Here is a 23,259-nt window from a genome sequence, read left to right as displayed (position 1 = left end):
CTGACGGCGCCGGCAGGCGAACAGACGCTGCTCTGAGGGACCGGCAGCTGGTTGTTTTTGGGTTTTGGGGCGTCGATGTGAGTCGGTTCAGCAGTGAAGCGTTTCTCTACTGAACTGACATTTTTACCGAGTAAAAAGGCAAATATTTGCCCAGTGTGTGTGTCTCTCACACACACACACACACACACACACACACACACTGGGCTCAGGAGATCAGCTTTCACTTCCGGGAGTCAAGTCTGCACCTTTCAAAGTTCACCCCCCCCCCCCCCCCCCCCCCCCCCCCCCCCCCCCCCCAGGGCAGCATCACATGGCTGCCGGCGCTGGAGTCAATAAATCCCCCCCCGGCCCTCCTTCCACCGTGACGACTTAACCCCGGCAGACGGTCGGAGTGGACGGAGGGAAAGTGACGGAGGAGGAGGAGGAGGGGGGGGAGGGGGGGCGCTGGGTGTCTCAGAGGCAGGAAGGACGTGGCTGTTTGAAGCAAGCCTCCCGTGGAGTCTGGAGGGCCGCTGCAGGCCGGGTCTGGACGTCTTCCTTCCCCTCTGGGCTCCGGTCCACCGCCAGCCGGCGATCCCGCCGGGAGGGAGGAGGGCGATAATCTGGGCGCCGGGGATTAGCCCGGCACAGAAACATCCCCCTTCGGTCTCAATCTGGTGCGATAGTCTGGGAGGAGGAGGCCGGCTCCACGCCGGACCGAGAACTGGGAGTGGGCCCGACTCCTCCAAACTCAACGAGCCGCATTAACCCTCCACGAGCTGCAGGAGGCGCAATCCTTTCAGGATGAAATCCAATTCATTTCATCCCCGAGGCGGAGAAAACCAACACAAACCGAAAATCTAATAACGTCACGCAGAAACACACAACGTGACTGCAGCGGAGAGACGAGGCGGCGATGATCTGCGCTCCTATTGGACGGAGCGGTTCGCCAGCCCGAGGATGCTGGAGGACGCCAGCCGGCGCTACCGAGACGCCGCTCGGACGCAACCCACGTGGAACACACACCCTGGCCACGGCGGGAGACGCCGAGTGTGAACACACACCGCGGGACGCCGCCACACCGAAACCAAAGACAGACATTACATCAGGAGGGGAAGCAGCGTGGCTTGCTGCACACACACACACACACACATCATGGCTGACACACACTTTAATGTATTCCAGCGGAGCGCACACACACACACACACACACACACACACACACACACACACACACGCGATCTTTGAAGTGTCCCCGTGGGCGCCGGTCCTGCAGTGCCATTAATTGTAGCGTCTTATCTGTGTGGCCCAGGCCTGCCATGGGGAGCCGGGGGGGGGGGGGGGGCTTCAGATCAGCTCTCATCCCCCAAGGGGGAGGAGGAGGAGGAGGGTGGGGCTCCCCTGGGAGTGAGATGTGTTGCAAGAGCTCCACACACACACACACCCCTCCTTCCACTGGCACACATCTCTTCCAGGCGTCTTGGGCTGTGACCACGGCTAACGAGGCGACGGGAAGGGGGGGGGGGGCGTCGCTGATGTACACCCCCCCCCCCACGGATAATGTCGCCTGGAGGGGGGTAACGGCGGTGGCTCCTGCCTGAGCGACATGACAGAAGATTCCCACGGCAGTGGAGGGGCAGCCGGCCTCCTCCTGGGTGTTAAACACAGTCGACGTTTCAGGTAATGTCAGGCGTCAAACATAGGGTCCGTGGGCCAGAACTGGCCTGTACAGAGTCAAGTCGGGTCACTGGAAAATGTTCAGAGCACATTCAGCTCCTTTATTCCTCATGGATGCTTTTATTTCTGAAACAGGAGCTTAAAGGACAGACCGCAGATGAGAAACCCAAAAAGACCTACAAAGAAACAACGTTAAAGAGAGAAAGAAGGGGCGTGGCCACGGCGCCCCGCCGTGGGAGGCAGGCTGTAATGAAACCCGACTGTTCATTCAGGCTGTTCTTTAATCAACACGCCCGATTCCGACCTGAATGAACATCGATCCCCCCGGCCTGAAAGGTCGAGCTGACGCAATCCGACGTTTCCCTGTCTCCTCTGAAAAGTTCCCCTGAAACAATTATCTTCATCGGTATTCGGTGCGATTAAGCTCCGCCTCCAGGGCGTCCTCAGGAATGATCATCTCAGACAAATCTGCTTTGAATCTGATTAGAAGTGTGGAACGGGAGAACGAAAAAGACTGAAAACACACCAGCAGCGCCGACTCCTGCCCGCCGCGTTCGTCTAGACGTGATGGAGGGACTCTCCGTCGCCTTAGCTATCGTCGCCATGGAAACGGAGGCTGCAGGCGCCCCGGGGAACGGCCCGTGATAACCTCCCTCCGCCCCGCCGCCGCAACCTGAGGCAACGCCATTACCGGAGTCACCTGGGAGCGGGAATTTCATCAGCGAAGAGTGTGTGTGTGTGTGTGTGTGTGTGTGTGTGTGTGTGTGTGTGTGCCCTGCAAACTTAATGGACATCATCAAGGTGAAGGCCAGTTTACCCTGAGTGAGCAGGTTGTGGCTTAACTATCACTTTTACTCTCTCACACACACACACACACACACACACACACACACACACACACACACACACACACACACACACACACACACACACACACACACACACACACACACACACACACACACACACACACACACACACACACACACACACACACACACACAGGAAGCGCAAACAGGACTTCATCATGGAGACCAAACAGGAAGCAGATCCAGAAATAGACGGCACGGTCGAGGATACTCGTCCACCTCGTGACGCAAATCTGTGCCGCTCACTCGCACACACTCACACACACACTCACACACACACACACACACACACAGCTTGGCATTTCAAACAAGTGTTCCAATTTCACAGTTGGACTGCGAGAGCGCTTGTCATCTACAATTGATGGCGTGCTGCTGCCTTGAAGAGGCCCTGGACCCAGAAGCCGCTCTGATCTGCGGATCTCCCGCCGACGGCGTGAAGCTGGTCGCAAACACACGGGTCGCCAACACGACTTGCAGGACTGAAGCATGCATTTCAGATAATTGGTGACCAAAAGTTCAATGTGTGTGTGTGTGTGACGGACTAGCCTGCCTGCAGCCACAGCCAGCTGGGATCTTGGCACAGGAACATGTATTGGAGCATTTTTCATCCTACAGACTTTGCGAAGCGACACTGCTGCTGTGATGAATGCGGCCCCTCGTGCTCGGGAGAACTTGGTACCGCCCTCATTAGTTTCTGGGTTGTTTCAGCAGCACATCCACTCCTGGATGTGTTTAATTCCAATTTTGCCGACTCGACTAAAGAACTCGGTTTGTGTGCATCTCTCTGCTGACTCGGCATTTCCAGGATCTCGACTGCTCTGCTGCCCATGCTGGGTTAACGAGTTAGTGGCACCAACCCCCCCCCCAAAAAAAGCCAACACTGCAGCAATAAACAACATTTTGTGAGCCTCAAGTTTTCCAAGTATTGACGGAAGCAGGAGATCCGAACGCTGAACACCCGCACCGACTCATCCGACCGAATCCGGGACGGAAACTCGTCCCGACTGGCCGCCGCTCAGACCGCGGCGGTCTGGATGGGATCTGAGCGGAAGGTCAGAGTCCCGCTGGCCTCAAAGTAGACCGGCGACCACAAAGGCACCGCAGGATCCGAGCCTTGGCGAGCCACGGCGCCACAGCGCGTGTGTGTGTGAGTGTGTGTGTGTGTGTGTGTGTGTAAAGCTGCTGCTGAGTAATTGGTCCGTCCGGCTGGTTTCTCAGTTTATTATTCAGATTCTGTAACCAGCAGCTGCTTACTCAGCAGCGTCCGAACGAAGGCAGCGTCTCGGAGGCGCACTGCTGAAGACGGAAATGACCGCGGATTGGCGATGAACGGCGGGAGTTTCACCCTCGTATGGACGGTGGGAGGCGGCACGTGTTCGACCTATCAGAGCTCACTGTACGGCTGGCATGAAGAAGAATGGGTGACAAACACAAAAAGACCAGACTTACAGGACAAACTGTTGATTTTTTAATTAAATTTCACTGTAAAAAGAACAATTCTGACCTGACGCTGCCAAAAAAATGTTTTGAATCCAGATCAACACCAGCTTGTTGACCCAAAAACCTCATTAGAGGCGAAACCAAACTCGTAATTCTTCATTCAGATCTGACCTGCTAATCACACTCTGTGGGATCAACAGCGCTCTGTCCACGCCGTCACACACTCCATCGGCCCGTGTTCATCCGCAGCACGCCATTCAGTCGGCCCGCGCCGCACAAAGCCGACCTTTCAGCTCGAAATCGGCGCTACTGGATTCCTCCCATACCACGAAAAGAAAGGGACGGCGCCGAAAAACGCAGCGAGGGCCGACCGGAGACCAGAGGGGAGGACGAGTGACGTGGAGCTCAAACAGCTGATCGTCATCCGTCACCGACAGGCGGCCGTGTCGTTCCCGTTCACCATGACAACCAGGAACCACGGCACGGAAAAGGTCAGGAATGCTTTTCTCCTGGACAGACAGGCGGAGAGGGGCACATGGCGGGGGGGGGGGGGTATTAATTGGGAGCGCTGCAGTGTCACTGTTGTTGTTGACACAAGCGAGGCAGACAATGTGGGTCTCCCACAAGGAATTTTCATCGCCGGCTCTTGGCAGTGCTGCTCGGATTATAAAAGGCCGGAGAGGAGAAAGAGGAGGCGAGGGAAGAAAAACAAGAGCTGCCTGACACAAATTCCTGTCTCCTCACTTGTTTTTCCCGAAGAGGACACGCTGTCCTGACTTCTGTCAATATCCAGGATTTCTGACAGGAGGGAAGACGGGCGGCGTCTGACAGCCTAATATTAAGGCGGTGAGCGGTGGCAGTGGAAGAAAAACCCAAAAAATGAGCTGCAAGCCACATTTTGGTATGTGAAAGAACATTCTCGCCATGGCCAAAGGAAAGGATCTCACTTAAAGGTCTTCTGCTCATTCCAGGAAGTGAAAAGTCACTCAAAAGGTGTCATTTTCAGAACAGCACAAGGGCTGCAAGTCTAATTTCCATTTTAATGCAATGCAGTGAACACAGCAGAGTGGGTGTTTTCTTTTGTTTTTTTTAAATGGCTGTTCTTCACTTCATCAGAGACTGACATCTGTTTCCTGGTCTCTTTCAAAGACCCAGCAACAAACCGGCCTTCTCCAGAAAAGAAAAACAAAAGCAGCTATCAGACGTCCCATTTTGAATCAACACTCAACTACCAAGCGTAATTTCACAATATCGCACGCATTTACACCCAGGTGCAGCGGACGTTTGCAGCGCTGCAGGTAATAATGCTCCTCGCTGATTATTTTTTTTACTGGAGACGGCGGTCACCGTCTCCCTGCCGTGTCCGATTCTTTATCTGTTCCTTTGATTTGGCTCCAGCTTCACACTGGGCTTCAACCAGTCTGTAACGATCTGACAGAATACCACTCGTCTTGACAGATGAATATGCGCAAACACAGAAAACGTCCAATCAGAGCAGCAGCTTTTCCAACGGTCGACCATCATCCCTGTTTTCTGACGGGGGAAACCTCAAACCACCGCCGCTTTCCTGCTCTCAAGCCTGGGATCGGCACAAAGTTCACACTCATCCTCTGAGGACTGTCTGACGTCCCTCTGCAGAATGCTAACGACGAACCCAGAGCAGCACAGGCAGTGCAGGTGAGCGTGCACAATACGGCGGCAAAAGAGAGACGAAGACGGGAAGCAAGAGGAGGTAACATGAGTGTCAAGTGGAGTCCTCCTTCAAAAGGAGAGGAACTGCAGTGTGAGCAGCGGGGAAGGTGCCACAGAGAGAAACACTGGCAGTGCCAACAGGCATAATGGCATTAAGGCTCGCTAATAAGGGAAGAGGGCCGCGGCGCCCCGGGCTGAAAGACTGCAGTGTGCACACAAACAGACTGCCTGCACCCATCCAACAGCCATTTCCCAAGGATTTACAAACACACAAAGGCTGGCATCCAACTCCCACGCTCCACACGGCGGCCTGCGTGTACAGGGCGGGCCCGCCAGGAAGAGCCGCTTCCTCCAGAGTGTGTGTGTGTGTGTGTGTGTAAGAATGTTTCACCGGACCGAGAACGGCTGGCAAGATCAAGGCCTCGCTAAGTCTGATTTAATCGTACGCACAGCAGTGGATCTTCAATCCACCCCTTCCATTGCTCATCATCTCCCTCGCCGTCTGATGTTCCAAAGAACGTAAATAAACAAACGACAAAGAGCAAAGGCGGTCCGGACTGACCCTCCGCAAAGGGCCGCCGACAGAGGTGGCGCTCTGCTTGATGAGCAGCGCCGAGTCTTTGTTCCAAGCTGGCTGATCACAGGGAAGTAAACAATGACGATCGGCTGCCACATGCCATCCCTACCAAAACACATTAAAGAGACCGACACCGACGGGCTGAATCACCTGCAACAAAGGGAGTACGGCAGCCCCGAACTGGCAGCACTGATGGAGTTATCATGTCCAGCCTCCATCCAGACATACCACAGATAACAGCAAACAGTCGCTGCTGGAAAACAGACAAGTGATTATCTCCCCAAGATACCACGAGGGAAAAGGGAGCACTTGGCAGAAACAGCACTTATGTCATACAAAACATAAAACAGAGACATAAAGGAAGGATATCGGGCTTCAGTTTGAGCTCCTATAGCTAGTATTACTATTCCAGATATTAATAGGAATGGAGTAAAGGGATAATAATACGCTAATCGGCCAAATACTGACATGAAAATGGGGAGAAACCTTTAAAAGGCAAGATTTATCATCACGTCACATAACACGACGGTGGCTTCTGCTAAACTAGCCAGATGTCACGACCCTCCTTCGCTTCCCCGCGACAGAAAACAACAGCGTATCGGGCCCTCAACAGCACCGACCTCAAGCTTAGTTTCACCTTTTTCACACAGTATGAGGGAATTTATCCAGAACTGACACTGTCCGATAGTTCTAGGTGGCATTAGAATTGAGAATTTCAACTTTCTGAGGCCACAGCTGGAGTTAAACAGTAATGACGGCTCCAGGAATGTGATTTTTCCGGGACATGAATTCCACTCTGGGAATCATTTCCCAGCAGTCTCTCTTTAAAGCCAACATGAATGACCTGTTCAGGGAATTTTCCAGAAAGAGAAAAGCGGAACCGAACTGTCACTGTGGAAATGGAACAAAACGCACTTCAGCTCCTCAAAGCCTTGACATTTAGGCACCAGGTTACATAAAAAAAAAGCCCACGACGTGTTAAAAATAGACATTTCTGAAGCCTGTTATCACAAAGGGAAATTGGTGGACAGATAAACAGCGGCGTGCGGTGATTTGGCGGGGCCACGGTGGCCTCGGGGTCTGTTTTGGTGACATTCTAAGTGGGAAAAGGACGAGTGTTGGGGGGGGAAGCGACACTGCGAGAGAGAACATCCAGTCGGTGTCCAGGTTTCCTCCGAGCCTCGGTAAATGCTGCAGTGCACCGCCGCCATCTTACTCCTCTGCCTCCACCTCCCCGCCGGGATGGAAAAAGCTGCTCTCACACCCAAACCCGCACATCCTCCTAATTTATCTCACCGCGAAAACACTCATTTGCGCGTTAAATCGAAGAGTCGGCGATTTATTAACCAGGAAAAGAGGAATCTTATTGAGCTATTTTCCCAATTCCTAAAACACGCCCACTCCCTTTAAAGAAAAAAAAAAAAGCCCTGGGGATATGGAAAATGACAGGACGCTTTTCTTTCAATTTATGGTCGTTTAACCAGTAAATTATCCCCGAATGGGAATAAAATATGTCCGTATGAATACATAAAGGGGGCTTCACTGGAGAACAGCGCATCGCAAACCGCTGGAAATAAGGATTTAAAGTCTCGAAACGCAAAATCTACACCTTCGACACATTTAAAGTGTAAATTAGGATCAGTTCTGCTTAAATGTTCATGTAGTTTGGGGGGAAAAAAACGTCTAAATCAGTGTTTCGTTTACAAATACGACTCACAGCAGGATCAAGGCTGCTTTGTTGTTACACCACACATCCGGTCAGAGTCCTTTAAAAATAAAACGACACGGCCAGCATCGCCGATACTGCACAAGGTTTACAAACACAAAATAAAAGAAAAAAACTAAATTGCTGAAGAAATAACAAATATATGTTTATAAGCCTTGAAGTGTTGCTACAGCGTAATTACATTAACATCCCTCCACCGCTTATCAAATCAAATCAACAAAAATCAATTAAAACAGCTATGACATCCTTTTATATCGAAGTTTGAGCTCGTTGCAATTAAAGAGAGTACTTGTGGGGAAAAAATTATGAATTTAACAGATTTAAAATGACATTAAATGCAAAAAGGGGAGCGAAAAAACGGCCCGAGCCTCAACTTTGAAAGGAGAGCGGCGCCGCTTCCGGTCGTGGTTCCCGCCGCCTTGACGCGTGGAGACAATATGGTGGAAAACGCTCTTTTCTCCTTACCTCGACAGACAGCGCCGTGGCCGCCACGGCCAGCAGCAGAACAGCCACTCGGTCCCCCATGTCGCCTCGCCGTCACGACGCCCCTGCAGCCGTCTGGGTGTCGGTGTTCTGCGTGCGTGTGTGTGCGTGTGTGTGTGCGGAGGAAAAAAAAACGGAGCGCGCGTGTGTGTGTGTGCGTCCGCCGCCGGTGACTCCCGTTGTCTGATGGTGAGCGATACCGAGGCTGCACAGCTGCTCCGCGCCTGATCACCTGACCGCAGCCGACTGGGATTAACACACACACACTCACACACACACACACACACTCACTATCTCTCCTGCGCACACATTTCCACTTCTGCGTATTTTTTGGCACATCTTTGCGCATTTTTTTACGCTCAAACATGATTTGAACGTTTAGCTTCTCCCGAATTAATCACACAAAGAAGCCCCTTATTGCTGGTATATTTACCAGACTATTTGCACAAAACTGCACTTTTTAAATGAATTTTAATAACTTCTCACTTCGACACCTGGAGGTTCAGAGACCTGGACTCAGCACAGCTGCATTTGTGATAATTCACATTTTTAATGTATTCTGTACTATAATAATGTGCTGTGGCTTTATGTGTCCAATTCCAAGACTTCTGTGTTGCCATTACAGTTAAACTTCATTTATTTGCAGATTTTTGTGGAACAAAAGGAACTTTTTTGATGTTCCATGATGGGATTTCCTCTTAAGTTAACTTTCCAAAGCCCCAGCTGCAAGAATGCACCGTTAACAGAGCATAACCTCTACTGTAGCTTCAAAATGCAGATGAAATGATTAAAAATGGAAACACAACAGTTCCTGTACCCCTAAAGCCCTCCCTCCATGTGTCTGTTATTGGAATAACTGGACAAGAGAGTCAGGTTTCATTCATACAAACATTTTAATCAACAGCACAGCCACTGAAGGAAGCAAGAAAAGACACTTATTTACAGTCTGAATCCCCCGATTCATCCATTCACAGTCACCCGTCAGTAAAACCAGCACAGAGAGGTCACTTTTAATTCTAATTCTTAGAGTTCGAGTAAGGCAGCTTTTCAAAAAAATGGTGGACAGGCCCAGACCCGACTCCTTTAAAACATCTTCAGTCATCATCTCAGTCGTAGATGTTCAGATAAAAAAAGAAAATGATGGAGATTGTGTCCAGGAAAGACACGGTGTGAGGAGTATCACAGCCCGCTCTGGCTCCATCCCCAGGTGGGGGCGGATAAGGATACTGGATATTAGAGAAATCTGCGACGCGACCCACATTCCCTGATCGTCCCTCAGCAGGAGCGCCGCCACGCGACCTGCGACCCCGGACGTCTCCGGTCCTGGAAACCAGAGTGCCGGGGGGTCACTTGCCGGTGCAGCCGGGGTACGGAGGGGGCGGGGAGCCGGTGACGGGCGGGGGCTGCGTCGGGGTGTAGGGGGGCGGGTGGAGGGCCGGAGGGAACATCTCACAGTCGTAGGGATACGGAGGCGGAGGACCTGATGTCAGAAACCAGAAATAATGCAACGTGAATCAACGCATCTATTTTGACAAATGACAAATATTTAATCAATAAATATGTTTCCTGTGTGAAAGTGAGCAAATTGAATTACACACATGAAAAGCACTTCATACATGAAGTTTGATTTGATGGAATTCTATACACCCATGTACATGTTAACTTATTAATAAAGTAGAACTTGCCAAAAACACTTAAATATAAATGCAAATAATGCGCACTGTGCTCTTGGTATATTTTTTTTTTTTTTTTTTTAAAAAGGCTTTGATGGCCCACTATAGTCCAACCAGATACATAAACTTTGCTTTATTTGAGGTGAACGGTCAGATTTTCTGTATTATTTTCCATGTGTCCAACATGACAATTGCGCCCTCTGGTGGATAAACGGGGAAACTGCACTGTCTACAAAAAAAAAAATAGAATCGATGTAAAACCTGCAGGAAGTTCATTTATAAAACCTTCAGCAATCATTAATCACTTGTGAAAAATATTAAGGGGGAGTTTCATTTGAAAAACTGCTTGATTTAACGCATTATGTGCATGAAGAACAGCGAGCGGCGCTCTGAAGTCCTGAAATACGATCGAGAGGAACGGCCCGTCCAGCGTGGCATGAAGGCCGTCCAGCAAGGAGAACAAAACGCCATGAATAAATGATGAGCGCCAGAAAAAAAAAAGAAAAAAAAAAAAGGCCAACAAAACTTGACGTGCCCGAGGCTGAACGGCGTCGAGAAGAAGATCCGTGGAAAAAATAACCTCTTTCCTTTCAGTTCAGGGACTGTGCTCCGGGCCAGGGAGGGTCCTGGAACATTACACCCCATTCTACCCGGGTTTCTATTCTATTCATATCTGGGAACAGGAAGGCAGCGGATGAGGTTTCAGGGGGAAAACGGATCCGTCCGGCACCGCAGTCAGGAAACTGTTGGTCGCCTCTGAGACTGGAGGAATAATAAACCTCATTATTATTGAGAGAAGAAAGCAGCCTGATCAGATGTCTTTAAGCGTCTGTTTTTGGGTTCCACCACCTTCACACTTCATGAAAACATCAACTCATCGGTATAAAGAGGCGTGTCGTGGCGTCCCGCTGCCCTCCGTGCACGTGCCGCGCCCTTTGACCCACCTGGGTACCCCTGGGTCACGGTGTTGACGTAGGAGGTGCTGAAGACGCCCACCCGGGCGCCGTGCCCGTTCTTGATGCACATGTTCATGCAGAGGAACAGCGCCACCACCGCGCCCATCAGGAACACCACGCCGAACACGATGCCGGAGATGGCAGTGCCCCTGCAGCGCACGCACACACACACACACACACACACACACACACACAGAAAACACACACACGCCACACAGTGAGCCATGCTAGCCGCTCTCCAACACACTCTGCCTCTGAGCCGCTGCCATGGAGATAAACTGCAGTGGTGTGTGTGTGTGTGTGTGTGTGTGTGTGTGTGTGTGTGTGTGTGTGTGTACTGGCACAGTGAAATACAGAGGAGTCATCGTTAGCAGGTACGCTACGTGGCGAGCGTGAGTCAGAGAGGAGGAAAACCACTGGACTGTCAGTCAGGATGCAGATTAGATAACCGATCCGAACACACACACCGGCTCAGAAAGGCTTTTGTAAGAGTGTGTGTGGTTGTTTCTATTAGGTTCTCATCAGCAAGTTAGTAAAAAGTCCCTTTTTGTTGCCAGTTCTCATGTTTTAATCTAATGTCGCCTTTGTAGCAGAGCAACAGAGGAAGTGCCGAGTCGCGGCAGCCAGAGGTCAAAGGTTAAAGAGCAGCTGGTACAAGCATCGGCTGAAACCTTCAAACCAGTGAACACACACACACACACACACACACACACACACACGAACTCACGAGAGGACGTCTCCCACGTAGGCGTAGTAGGAGCAGCAGAACGACGGCGACCCGTCGCAGCAGAACTCGATGCAGCCTTCACACTGGGCCCCACTTCCGCCTGAAACACACACACACACACACACACACACACTCTGTTTAGAAGCCGGGACGCCACAAACTGCTGGTGTGAGCAACGTAACTGAGGTTGAAGCATCAGGCTCGGTGTCGTTCGTCGGTTCCAGAGCCTGAATTCGTTGTAATTTACAGAAAGTTTCCTTCAAGCGGCAGAAGCCGGGTCTGCTGACCTCCTGACCTCCTGACCTCCGTCGCCATAACGAACTCTTTCATGACTGGAAACCAAAGCTCACGATACAACTCTCTACACCTGGAAAGGTGCATTAGAAAAAGAAAACCATCACAGCGTGTGATTCATAATGAGCCGTGTGAACGGAGGAGGCGGTTTGAAAGAAGAAGCGATCAATACCTGCGGAGCGTCCAGGGGCGGGGAGATGAAAAACACTGTCCCCGGGGGGGGGGGGGGGGGGGGGGGGGGGGGGGGGGGGGGGGGGGGGGGGGGGGGGGGGGGGGGGGGGGGGGGGGGGGGGGGGGGGGGGGGGGTTCACAGGGGAACCCGCTGCTCTGCTGCAATTAAAGTTCAGACCCTGCCTCTGCTTTAATCTTCACTCTTTAACTCCGGTTTATAATTACAAAACAGAGTCGGAGTGGGCTTCCTGATCAGGGCGCGATATGAAAACGGCGAGCAGGAATCTGGCTGCGGGGAAACGGAGGACGGCCCAAACGCACGTTTACAGAGACGCGAGACACCAGAACCCCGTTTTGTTTCCAGTGAAATGATTTACTAGAACTCATTTTTCAGCTTTTCATCGCCGCCCAGCAATTTTTAAGGTCCAAAAATCTCTTTATCACCATTTTCACATCTTCTGAGAGTTCGACTGATCTGAGAGGAGAATAATCACTGCTGGCAGATCTCTAATGGGAGTTTAGAGTCCTGAAAAGCTCCTTTCAGATGATCAGCCTCATCTGCATCTCCACCACTTTCCCACCGACGAGGGTCGGTCCGTTCATCCAGAGCCTGGGTGACTCATCCGGCTCTGGCAGGACGCAGTCGGTGGAAACGAGGAGGAAAGAGGTGCACGGGATATGAAAAGCAGAGTGAAGAGGGAGAGGATGGGACTGAGAGTGGAGGGTTGGAGACATGCGGGTGTCAGCTGCTGCTGAGAGGCCTTCAGGATCCGTCCAGGAGCCGGTTCAGTCCAGGGTCTGGAGGAGGAGGAGGAGGAGAGCCTCCACATGCAGCAGCTCATGTGTGATTAAAGTAGTTTATTACTCCTCCACCCTCCACAGCTCTGCACACAGCTGCGTCTCTCTGGACTCGTCTCAACCTGCTGCACCACACGGCCTCTCCAGCACACTCTGGAGTTAGTTTTTTTTTTTTGTTTTTTCCCCTCCCTCTGTTTGCACCTTGGCAGGGCATACCCTTCAAAATAAAAGACTTTAATCCTCCATCAGCTCCCAGGCTTATAAACAAAAAAGTAGGTTAAAGTCAAACACAAACCACCGATGCTTTCAGTTTGAAGAAATACAGCGCGCTTCAATGAAACTATGAGAAACATCAGTTTTGACTTGATTCAGATCACAAATTGTTTTTTTTTTTTTTTTTTTGATGGAATAAGGAACAATTCTACAGTTTCTTTCCTAATTTTTATCATTGTTTTCACTCAAAATAAAAGTAGAAAGTCATTTCTGAATGAAAGGCATCCAGAGAGCCTCTGATGTTTCTTTAATTGATCTCTGGGGGAAATTCTCGAGCCTCCACGCTAAAAGGCTCAATGTGCGTGTTTTCGGTTTGTTTTGCACTTTTACATTAATTATGCTTCTATTGTGAAGGGTTAGAGTGTGTGTGTGAAACAAGCTGTGTGTGTGATCTGCTTCCTTGCTCCACAGCCCTGTGTGTGTGTGTTTGAAACAAGTGCTGCGAGCCACCCCCCCCCCCCCCCCCCGCCCCAGAAGGGAAACACTCGGCGGATCCAGCGGGGCACCGCGCTCCGCTTCCCTCCTCCCAGCGTTTGGTGCCACATGCCGGGCTCTGTCTGGGTGGTCCTCCGAGGTCCTGGCTCCTGCCTCTCCACACACACTCTGAGACAATAGCACTATGTCCTTAACCCCCCCCCCCCCCCCCCCCCCCCCCCCCCCACACACACACACACACACACACACACACACACACATCCCCATCTCCACCGCCTCCCCCCAGCGCACTGCCGTCCTGCACATTTCACTCACACTACCAACTTTTCTTGGCTGAATTCCACCAATTTCTTTAAACTTACCCACGAGGACGCCCAGCAGCAGCGCGCTCCCCAGCCACGTCCACCTCAGCGGCCGCGCGCACCTCCTCCAGGAGCGCTCCATGTTCTCCCCGCTCCGTGCGTAAAAGCTCTCCAGCGCCGCCGGTCCAGCGGCTCGTCCCCGCTCACCTCAGCCTCTCCTCCGGGAGCATGTTGGGGGGGTTCCACCCCCGGATCAGAGGAGTGCGGCTGCGTTTTGTTCCACCACGTGCGCGCGTCCAGACCCGCACCTCCGACTGACTGACTGCTGCCGCCGCGACTCCTGGGGGCTTTTATCGCGCTCCCCTCCCCCGTGGGCTCAAGTTACCCTGCTTAGGTTTCCTGAGAGAGAGAGAGAGAGAGAGAGAGGGAGGGAGAGAGAGAGAGAGAATAATAATAATATACATATTTATAGTACTATAGACTATTCTGTGTTATTATATATTATTATATCATGTCATTTGGCGCCAGTTTTATATCTAAATTTGATGACTCAGTGACATTTTTAAAAGAACAACAAAAAGCGTGTTTTACTCACGAGCCCCCCCTTCTGTCCCCACGATTCACGCGCTGCTGTCACATCACGACCCGCACGACTCCCAGCTTCACACCTGAGTGACAACCAGCCGGCGGACAGCACGAGGCTGTGTTCTCATGTCTCCTCTGGACACCTCAGTCATGAAGAGCTTAGAGGTTTTTTCCAGAGCATTCGGTAGATGTATGTGTGTGTGTGTGTGTGTGTGTGTGTGTGTGTGTGTGTATGTATGTGTGTGGCTTCTCTGTGACAGCATGTTTCACTTTTAGGGAAGAGAACTTATTAAATCACAAAGTAAGGTCGATATAACATGAAATCTTCAGTGGTGTTCTCCAGGGTTCCGTCCTGGGGCCCCGACTGTTCTCTCCCAATATATAAAATCAGCATCAATTCTGCACAGAATCGAGAAGGAGAGATGTCAAGACACTGAATTTCTTTCTTTTTCTTAATGGTCTCATGACTTGGAAGGAACTGAAAGCTCATCACAGTGAGATCTTTTCAATAAAGCTCATAACAGGCAAAAACAAAAATGAAACGACTGAAATAGAACAGACAATGAAGCAGTTAACGGCAGTGAAGTCTTCCATCCTTTCCTTTGCCCTTCAAACAGGGACGCTTGATGGAGGTGAGGAAGTTTTAATGCGTGTAGAAATGATCTTGGTGTTTATTCTCCAGGGTTTTTTCACTCCACCGATTCCAAAAAGCGCCGATCTTCAACACTTCCCACCGTTGTTCTTGGTTCTCCAGTTCCACCAGGCCGGACACGCTCCACAACGGTCTTCTTCCCCCAATCAGCCTCACCTGAGAGCCTCACCTGCCTGATTATACCTCCTCCCATTGGCCCCCAGTGGCAGGTAGCTCACAGCACAACAAATAAACAAATAAAAACTGAACGGATCATCCAGAAATGGCTCTGAACCGGAACACCATAAAGTAGTTCTAAACTGGCAAAAACAAACTTCAAAAAATGACTGAAATGGATAAAATAGTGAATTAAAAAATGAAATGAATTAAAACAAGCAAAATAATCAATATCTGGAATGAGCGCTGCCACTTTTAATATACAACATTCATCAACAGATTAAAAGTTAAAAGTAAATGTGCATTGTTTACAGGGTTTTTTGTTTTTTTTTAAGCACCTCTTCCTGCAGTAACATTTGGCACAATTTAACCAGTTTTTATGGGCGAGGAGCGAGGGTGGCGAAGGGATGAAGATAATTTAGTTCTGGGAAATGCCACCCACATGGAGGAGCCGCGATGATTCATAATGTCTTCCAGATGTTTCTTCAGAGTGTGTGTGAGACGGTGGGACATGTAAAAACAAGCAGGTAACACACACACCCACACACACACACACACACACACAAAAGACGGTGGGAGATGCCTTGTTGGAACTTACTGGCCTCTAAACTCCCTGAGAAAAATGATTCTGTAGAAAAGAAAGGGGAAGTTTCTCAGTCCGGGCCGGTTGTTCAGGCTTCCAGGCTCAATAACACATTATACCATTACCGAGATTACAGAGATGGTCAGCCTTCCTCCTAACCAGCTTTAATTAGTGGATAATGATTTCCTTTGTGCTGCTCCGGAGGCAAGAAGGACATCCTGACCCGGAAGTTCCACCTGGAGCCATTCAGACCGAGAGCGGCACGACTGAGGACAAAGTCAAACACAACGCTGAAAAGCAGCGAAAAGCATCATCAGAGGGTTGGAACAAGAGCATCACTGGTTTATTCAGAAGCTCCACATCACAGTGACTGCTTGTCACCCAAAGCAAACTCTGATTACTGCTATTTTTTTTTTCTTTTTTGAGGCTTCTGTCTGGTTCTTTGATCATCAGTTCATATTCAGCTTAGTGAACCAAAAGCTACTGTAGAAGTAGAATCAATTTCCTCTGCTCCTGCAGAGTTTTTTGTGATTCTGACAATTTCAAACAAAAAGTCCCCTTCCACAGGACACGTTCCCACTTTTTCCCACCTGAAAAGCTGCTGCTCTTTATTTATGGCTTCCTCAAGCTTTATCAAATTCGTGGTGTGTCGAGCAACAAAGACCGTGAACTGTCTGCTGTGAAACCTGGGCGTCACGTGTCGTGTGTGAGAGATCCTGCTGTGACTTACAGCGTTTAGCTGGGATTAAAATAAGGTAAAACAGCCCCATCTGGTGGACTAATAACAAAACTGCAACCAGGATTCTGAAAGATGTGGCTCCCAGACTGATCACGTTTAATACCACCATCTAGTGGACATGACCGGCACTTCAGTAGAAATACATCTCAATAAAAAAAAAAAAATATATATATATATATATATATATATATATATATATATATATATATATATATATATATATATATATATATATATATACATATATATGTACATATGTGTGTGTGTGTGTGTTAATGCAATACACTATTGTTTATTCCCTTCAAGTGAAACAACTCTAATTTACACAAATATCCTTTCAAAACCAATACAAACAAGTTTCATTTTCTGTTTATCAAAGGTCAAGCATGTACGATTGATGCAATGCCGCATATATCCACGAGGTGGCAGCAATGATTCTTTGTTAACTGTTTCATTTAGAAGCTGAGATATTTTGAAATTGCATCTTTTTTTTTTTTTTTTGCTGCTTTATCCTTGAATTGAGTCATGTGAAGCGCCACACTGTGGCACACTGTATTACTGCAAGCAGCTACATCTACAGCACACTCCATTAATGTTTTTGAAACTGCAGTTTCTTTAAAAAAAATCACATTGTCCCTTTGAGAGTGAAAAAAAAATCATTTCTGACCATTGACAAAAAACTCTGGAGGCATTTTTTGCACAAGTCAATGTGATATTTTATTCATGAACCTAGGACCATATATAACACTGTATAAATACTCTTTATATTCTACTTCCTTCTGTGATCTCAATAACAAATAAAAAATATTAAAAAAGCCACATGATTATATTTAAACAGGCTGTACAAAAATAAATAAAGTTAGGATATTCTGTACAAAAGGAGAAGAAAAAATCTTGGAAGTGCCTTCGCAGAAGGCAGGAGAGACTTACTTATGAAGTAGTAGCAGGAGACAAGTCCCTCATTAGGTCTCCGCACACACACACACACACACACACACACACACACACACACACACACACACACACACACACTGACATACACACACACACTGACATACACACACACCCACATACACACTCTCACAGTCCTCTTTGGTCTCGGAAGAGTTCCCTCACTGAAGGCAGAGTAGATGAGGGCAAGATATGGCTAGAAAGGTCGAAGTACGGAGTACTGAGGCTTTGAGAGAAACGGGGTGTTACGATGTGCCGCTGGCAAAGATGAAGTGCTTCAGGTCTGCGATAAATAAATGTGGACTGAAGTTTGAACATAAACACTACGAGCTATTCCTATTTTCCATACCTGATGGGGTGGACAAGTAGACTATGAGCTATTCTCTTTCATTTATATACTCTGAAATAACCCCCCCATCCCCCCCATCCCGACCCTTATTGGTCTGTCCAGCCCAGCTTGGACAAACATTATATACATGCATTAAAACTTTCACACACACACGTACACACAGCTTGTTTCTCTCTCTCTCTCACACACACACACATGAACATGACGCCGACATGGTGAGCAGCATGCTTGAGCAGTCCGAGATGGTGCAACTGTGACCTCTGACCCCGAAATGGATGGAGGGAATGGTCCCGCATTGGTAGCTGGAGTTAAAAGTCGCCGCCGGTTGCACTCTTCTTCTGGATGTAAACATTCGTCTTCCAGCCAGAGGCAGAGAAGACGAGAGTCCGCTGGAGTCCTCAGCAGCCGCTCTGATTGCAGAGTTCCAGCAGGGGTCGTGGTCTGTCTTTGGGGTCACAGCTGTCGTGGGTTAGCGTGCGGCCGTCGTGGCCGACGCAGCGCAGTTGGCGCTTGCGGAAGCCCCGCCCGCAGGTCTTTGAGCAGAGCGACCATTCTCCGAGGAGCCAGGAGGGGCACGGCTGCGAGGCGCAGGACCGCGAGGCCAGGGGTCGCAGCTCCTCGGGGCAGTCCTCAGAGGGACGTCCCTGAGGGTCCGCGCACACCACCTCTCTCTGCTGCGTGCCTCCACCACACGTCTGGGAACACGGACCCCACTCCCTCAGGGTCCACTCGGCTCCGCCCACCTCTCTGATGGCGTTGATGGACTGGCGGCGGCCACCGTTGCTGTTAGGAGTTGAGGCGGCGTTGTTGGGTCGAGGTGCAAAGTAGCTGTACTTGACTCTCGGCCGGGGAGCTTCGCCGACCGACAGCACTTGGATGGTGAGGGGCTCGGGGAGCGGCGCGAAGCTGCGAAGGCGCTCCAAGGTGGCAGACGAGCCGCTGTACCGCAACAGTGCCCCTTGCAGGGGAATGTCCGTCTCCATAGTCATCAGCTTGTACTCGCCATTCAAGAGGTACGTTCCATCCTGGCGACGCACCGCCAAGTAGCTGTTGTCATGGCGACTGTTGCCGGGAGCACGCTGTTTGACGTCCAGGTGGGTGGCACCAGCAGGGATGGTGACCACGTCCTGATAGCCAGGCCTGAAACAGAAGCAGATGGAGGTCAGACTTGTCGGGAACAGCTGTGACACACGCTCAGAGACAGCTGTGCAGTTCAGCGCCGCTCACCTGGCTCGCTCCAGAGAGCCGGACACTTTCTTGCAGGTGGAGCCATCCCCACCGCACACGCCGCACTTATCAAAGCGTCGGTTGGAGCCGATGATGCGGTCACAGCCCGCCTTCACGCACTGGCCTTGGACACAAACGGAGGTGGAGTCCGGGCTGCAGGGAGTTCCATCAGCCACCTGGGGTCAGCAGAGAAGCACAGAAGATTTGTCAGAATTCTGTCTCAAAAGACTGTTACACAAGTGTCAAAAGCCTTTTTCAGCCTTCAGGCTCCAAAAAAGACTATAAAGATCAACTTGGAGATCTGTATAGGCACAAACCCTCATAATATCTGGTAGTATCCGCTCACGCTCACCTTGGATTTGAGGACAAAGAAGTATCCAGTCCCCTTGGCTCGGCACACCAGCTTGCAGCGGTCTTTGGGTGAGACTCCAGCATACTTGGGCACCCACTCAACGCCCTCGCCTGAACCCAGTGACACTTGAGCCGACATGTCATTGTGGGCCAGACACTGCTCCTCACGAAACGAGAGGCCTGAGAAGAAACCCAGAGATGGTCAGATTTACTGCTTGCTCAGCCTGACAGGTGTGAGAGCCTTCACACCAGAGTACGAGGTGACAAGGGTTTTGAGGACGCTTTGCAAATATTTACCATTGGTATCAGGACAGGCTTCAGTGTTGCAGGAGCGGTACTGGATCCTCTTGCCCTCGCAGTATTTCCCTCCATTCTTGGGCATTGGGTTGTCACAGGAGCGGAATGAATACTGCACTCCTCCACCACATGTCCGTGAGCAATCCCCCCAGGGACCCCACAAACCCCAACCACCATTGACAGGAGTCTGGAAGAAACAGAAGTGTAAGTATTTCCATTTAAAGTGATTCTGGACAACATGATGGCCACAGGGTCTTATCATAAGGATGTGGTTCTTACCTGGTGTTTCGCTGCCTGACTCTTCGTGAGGCACTGGCCGGCCAGGCAGAAGCTGTCGTGTCCGCATGATGTCCCATCGGCCCAGGGGAAGTTCTTCGTCTGGCACACCAGCAAGCCGTTGGACGTGGTGACCGTGCACCACAGGGCTGCGCACGTCGTGCTCAGGTCTGGGCAGTGCTGGGAGTCCTCGCCGAATGTGAGACGGCACTGGTGGTTGGCGTCATAGACTGTCCCTGGGAGCGGCTGGGGAAGGGTCTGAGGCTTGACTGGCTTGTCCAGGAGGCAGTGACCGTGGCCGTTGTCCAGGAAGGTGGTGACCATGAGAGCGGAGCACGGAGACCACGGCTGCTGCTGGTCCAGATTGGAGAGGGTGGAGGCCATCATGTGGGAGCCCCAGTGGGCACCATTGACCCCGGAACACAACTGGGCATCGTCATGAGGCATGTTAAAGACATGGCCTGGAGAAAAAAATGGATCATAATGCGGTTTTAGCATCTCTGTGGGTGGATATCCATGTTTTTTGTAAAATTTCAAAACTATAGCATCATATGTTCCACTTACCAAGTTCATGAGCCACAGTAAACGCTGCCTGAAGACCATCATCTTCAATGATTGAGCAGCTTCTGTCAGGGTCGCACACAGTGCCGACGTCCGCCATACCCAAAGTGTCACAAGAGTGGGCACCACAGAGGTCCTGATCAGGGGCGCCGGGAGGAGAACAAACATCAATACTCCACTTTTTCCTTTCTGTTATTTGTTTAGTCCTGTCGCACCGCTTCCACTCCAACCTACCGTCCTGGTGAAGAGCACAGCCGTGTCGTAGTGCTCCGGGTGGCGGTCGCTCGGAGGGTTGTGCTGCCGCTGCCACTGGCAGAAGTTGCGCAGGGTCATGGCGGCGTTAGATGACACCTGAGGGCCCCGCTCCTCCTCGTACACCACCAGGAGCTTCACCACGGCCAGGCTGATGGAGTTGTGGATGCTGGGGTGGCGGTAGAGGCGCGACGCCACCGCCATGATGGTCAGAAGGTAAGGCTTGAGCCCGGCGCTGTGGAACTCAGCCATAGACTGGTCGGCGACAAGCATGATCTCGAGGTAGCGAGGGGTGGAGACGAATCGCCTGGTCCTGCTGTGCGCTGAGGGGAAAGCAGAGAGAGAGCGAGGTCAGGAGAGCTCATGTTAACCTTTGGTTATTGATGGTTATTGACCTTATTAGGACTAAGCAAACGTCGGAGCCCTGCTCTCAACTAGATTTACACAATCTGTTTATTTGTGTGTGTGTGTGTCGGTATGGATGGAGGCTCAGAGAGCTCCGGATGTGCCTGGAGGAGCCTGGCTGCCCTGACTCAGCATCACACCACCGGCGGCTCCTCCTCCTCCTCATGGGTCCACATTCCTAAAACGACCTTCTCTGCTGGAAAATTATGCGAGTGAGAAAGGGCGAGAAAATCCTTTGTGTGTGTGTGTGTGTGTGTGTGTGTGTGTGTGTGTGTGTGTGTGTGTGTGTGTGTGTGTGTGTGTGTTTGTGTGTAAGGGGCAAGAAATGTCTGCCGGTGCAGAGTTGTACCAGGAGGCGAGTTTACGCGTCTCAGCGCTGCCGGGCTCTGGCTGGTCCCAACCCCTTGGCTCCCCTCGACTCCCCTCCCCCTCCCCTTCCTCGTCACTCCTCCTCCTCCTCCTCCTCTTTCCTCTCAGAGAGAAAAAAAATGCCCCCCTCTCCTTTACCCCCTCCCCCCTCCCTCTTTAGTAGTGAGCGCTGACAGCGCTGTCAAAAGAAGTCCTTTGCGCACGCTGCGCAACTTTGGCGCACAGACAGCTTCAGCTGACAGCAGCCTCACAGTCACAGCAATCACTCCTTTTCATGTTCAAGTTTCATATTTTCGTATTTGAAGTTTTACAGGTGGTGAATGACGTTTTTTTTTTCTTTCCTTTTAATGTTGCATTTTGCATCTTAAATGAGGGATTTTCAGGTGTTTCTTCAGCACTTTCACGTCGCCAGACGTGGAACTGGAGCGCCGTGCGTAATAAAAATGAGTAATAGACTGTAAAATGTGCTCAGCATTACCTGTCTGGTCTGCGTTAGGGGCTCCGTGACTGGCGTCTTTCTGCAGATTCTTTGGCACCCTCTCCTCGTCCTCGTTGACCCCGCACTTGCTGCCCTCCTCCTCAGCCGGAGCTGCACGTCCTCTCCGGCGGACCGAGTGCGGGTCCTCCTCCGTGCCCAGGAAGCCGCTCGCGTTGAGCGGCTGGATGAAGTACTCTTCGCCCTGGAAGTAGAATCCCCCCCGGAGTCCGTGGCACAGATTGAGCGCCGCGGCGGAGTGCTCCTCTCCGTTCACCGTGCCCGAGAAGAAGCAGCCCGGTTCGGCTCCGGTCTTTGGACCCTGCGTCGGGTCGGATTCGGGACTCCCCACGACGTGGAAGACAAAACCCGGTGCCAAGAAGGTCTGATCGGGCTCCAGCTGCAAAACCAGCCGCTGGCCAAATACGTCCAACCGGTACGCTCTCAGCTCCCCCTCCTTCTCCTTCTCCTCCGCGGACAGAGTCCTCCAAGGTTCGGCCTCGCTGTCCGACCGGGCCAGCGGGTCCAACCTCACCGGCACCACGGTGCTCTCCTCCCACGCGCTCACGCACAGAGCGCAAATCATGCCAACGGAAACGCGTAAAAGCCACATCATACCACCGAAATCCGACAGGAGGATGTGAGCACTGAGAATAAAGTTTTTATTATGAAGCACGTAAATCCTTAAAAAAAAAATAAAGATGAAAAAGTTTCCACTATGAGCTACAAAGACTTCCACAAAACTGTCCTCAAAATTACGCACACGCGTAATTAATTTTAAAAAAGGATCAAATCCAGTGCAAAACTCATGTAAAGTTCTGTGCAGGTCTGACTTGTTGCAAAAGAAGTCCGCTTCATGAAATGAAAAATAAACGCTGGAGCTCAGCGGTAAATTCCAACAGGTCTTTAAAACTCAGTCTCTGAGTTCGGAGGCAGCTCTTTGCTCGCGTTAGTCTGCT

At 50.8% G+C, this 23,259-nt stretch overlaps 3 protein-coding genes across 9 annotated transcripts in view; all 3 read right to left on the bottom strand.

Moving 5' to 3' along the window:
- Window positions 1–8,667, bottom strand: part of LOC115383681 (amyloid-beta A4 protein) — a 20,756-nt gene extending 12,089 nt beyond the window's left edge. For 2 of the 6 annotated variants that reach the window (XM_030085841.1, XM_030085842.1), the window contains exon 1: window positions 8,426–8,667. In XM_030085841.1, the coding sequence (XP_029941701.1) occupies window positions 8,426–8,485 (60 nt within the window). In that variant the 5' untranslated portion in view covers window positions 8,486–8,667. The remainder of the gene's footprint in view (window positions 1–8,425) is intronic. The other 4 variants (XM_030085845.1, XM_030085844.1, XM_030085846.1 and 1 more) reach the window with 4 other exon arrangements.
- LOC115383678 (A disintegrin and metalloproteinase with thrombospondin motifs 1-like) lies at window positions 2,793–23,259 on the bottom strand. Of its 2 annotated transcripts, XR_003930728.1 has the most exons (9): window positions 22,304–23,259; window positions 21,034–21,374; window positions 20,803–20,935; window positions 20,242–20,699; window positions 19,963–20,149; window positions 19,667–19,845; window positions 19,315–19,490; window positions 18,279–19,227; window positions 2,793–2,819 (listed from the first exon to the last, which is right to left on the bottom strand). XR_003930728.1 is itself a non-coding variant. In XM_030085839.1 (8 exons), exons 1-8 carry the CDS (start codon window positions 22,914–22,916, stop codon window positions 18,486–18,488), a joined length of 2,829 nt encoding a protein of 942 aa, XP_029941699.1. In that variant the 5' UTR covers window positions 22,917–23,259; the 3' UTR covers window positions 17,523–18,485. The 2 variants fall into 2 exon arrangements, 1 of the variants encoding a protein (XP_029941699.1); XM_030085839.1 differs by lacking the exon at window positions 2,793–2,819 and having other exon boundaries at window positions 17,523–19,227.
- LOC115383720 (cysteine and tyrosine-rich protein 1-like) lies at window positions 9,363–14,357 on the bottom strand. The gene is made up of 4 exons (XM_030085905.1): window positions 14,133–14,357; window positions 11,800–11,899; window positions 11,061–11,221; window positions 9,363–9,923 (listed from the first exon to the last, which is right to left on the bottom strand). Exons 1-4 carry the CDS (start codon window positions 14,212–14,214, stop codon window positions 9,790–9,792), a joined length of 477 nt encoding a protein of 158 aa, XP_029941765.1. The 5' UTR covers window positions 14,215–14,357; the 3' UTR covers window positions 9,363–9,789.

Source organism: Salarias fasciatus (genome assembly GCF_902148845.1).
Source record: "Salarias fasciatus chromosome 23 unlocalized genomic scaffold, fSalaFa1.1 super_scaffold_20, whole genome shotgun sequence".
NCBI lineage: Eukaryota > Metazoa > Chordata > Actinopteri > Blenniiformes > Blenniidae > Salarias > Salarias fasciatus.
This window is presented reverse-complemented; position numbering and strand designations above follow the sequence as displayed.

What these genes read in the sequence shown, in the direction of transcription:
- LOC115383720 (XM_030085905.1), bottom strand. Translation starts at nt 14,214, where the DNA reads ATGGAGCGCTCCTGGAGGAGGTGCGCGCGGCCGCTGAGGTGGACGTGG. An exon ending in TACGTGGGAGACGTCCTCTC is followed by an intron (nt 11,222 to 11,799) that starts GTGAGTTCGTGT and finishes CGTGCGCTGCAG; the next exon opens with GGGCACTGCCATCTCCGGCA. An exon ending in CGTGACCCAGGGGTACCCAG is followed by an intron (nt 9,924 to 11,060) that starts GTGGGTCAAAGG and finishes TTCTGACATCAG; the next exon opens with GTCCTCCGCCTCCGTATCCC.
- LOC115383678 (XM_030085839.1), bottom strand. Translation starts at nt 22,916, where the DNA reads ATGATGTGGCTTTTACGCGTTTCCGTTGGCATGATTTGCGCTCTGTGC. An exon ending in TACTGTGGCTCATGAACTTG is followed by an intron (nt 20,700 to 20,802) that starts GTAAGTGGAACA and finishes TTTTTTCTCCAG; the next exon opens with GCCATGTCTTTAACATGCCT. An exon ending in GGCTCTCTGGAGCGAGCCAG is followed by an intron (nt 19,228 to 19,314) that starts GTGAGCGGCGCT and finishes CTTCTGTTTCAG; the next exon opens with GCCTGGCTATCAGGACGTGG.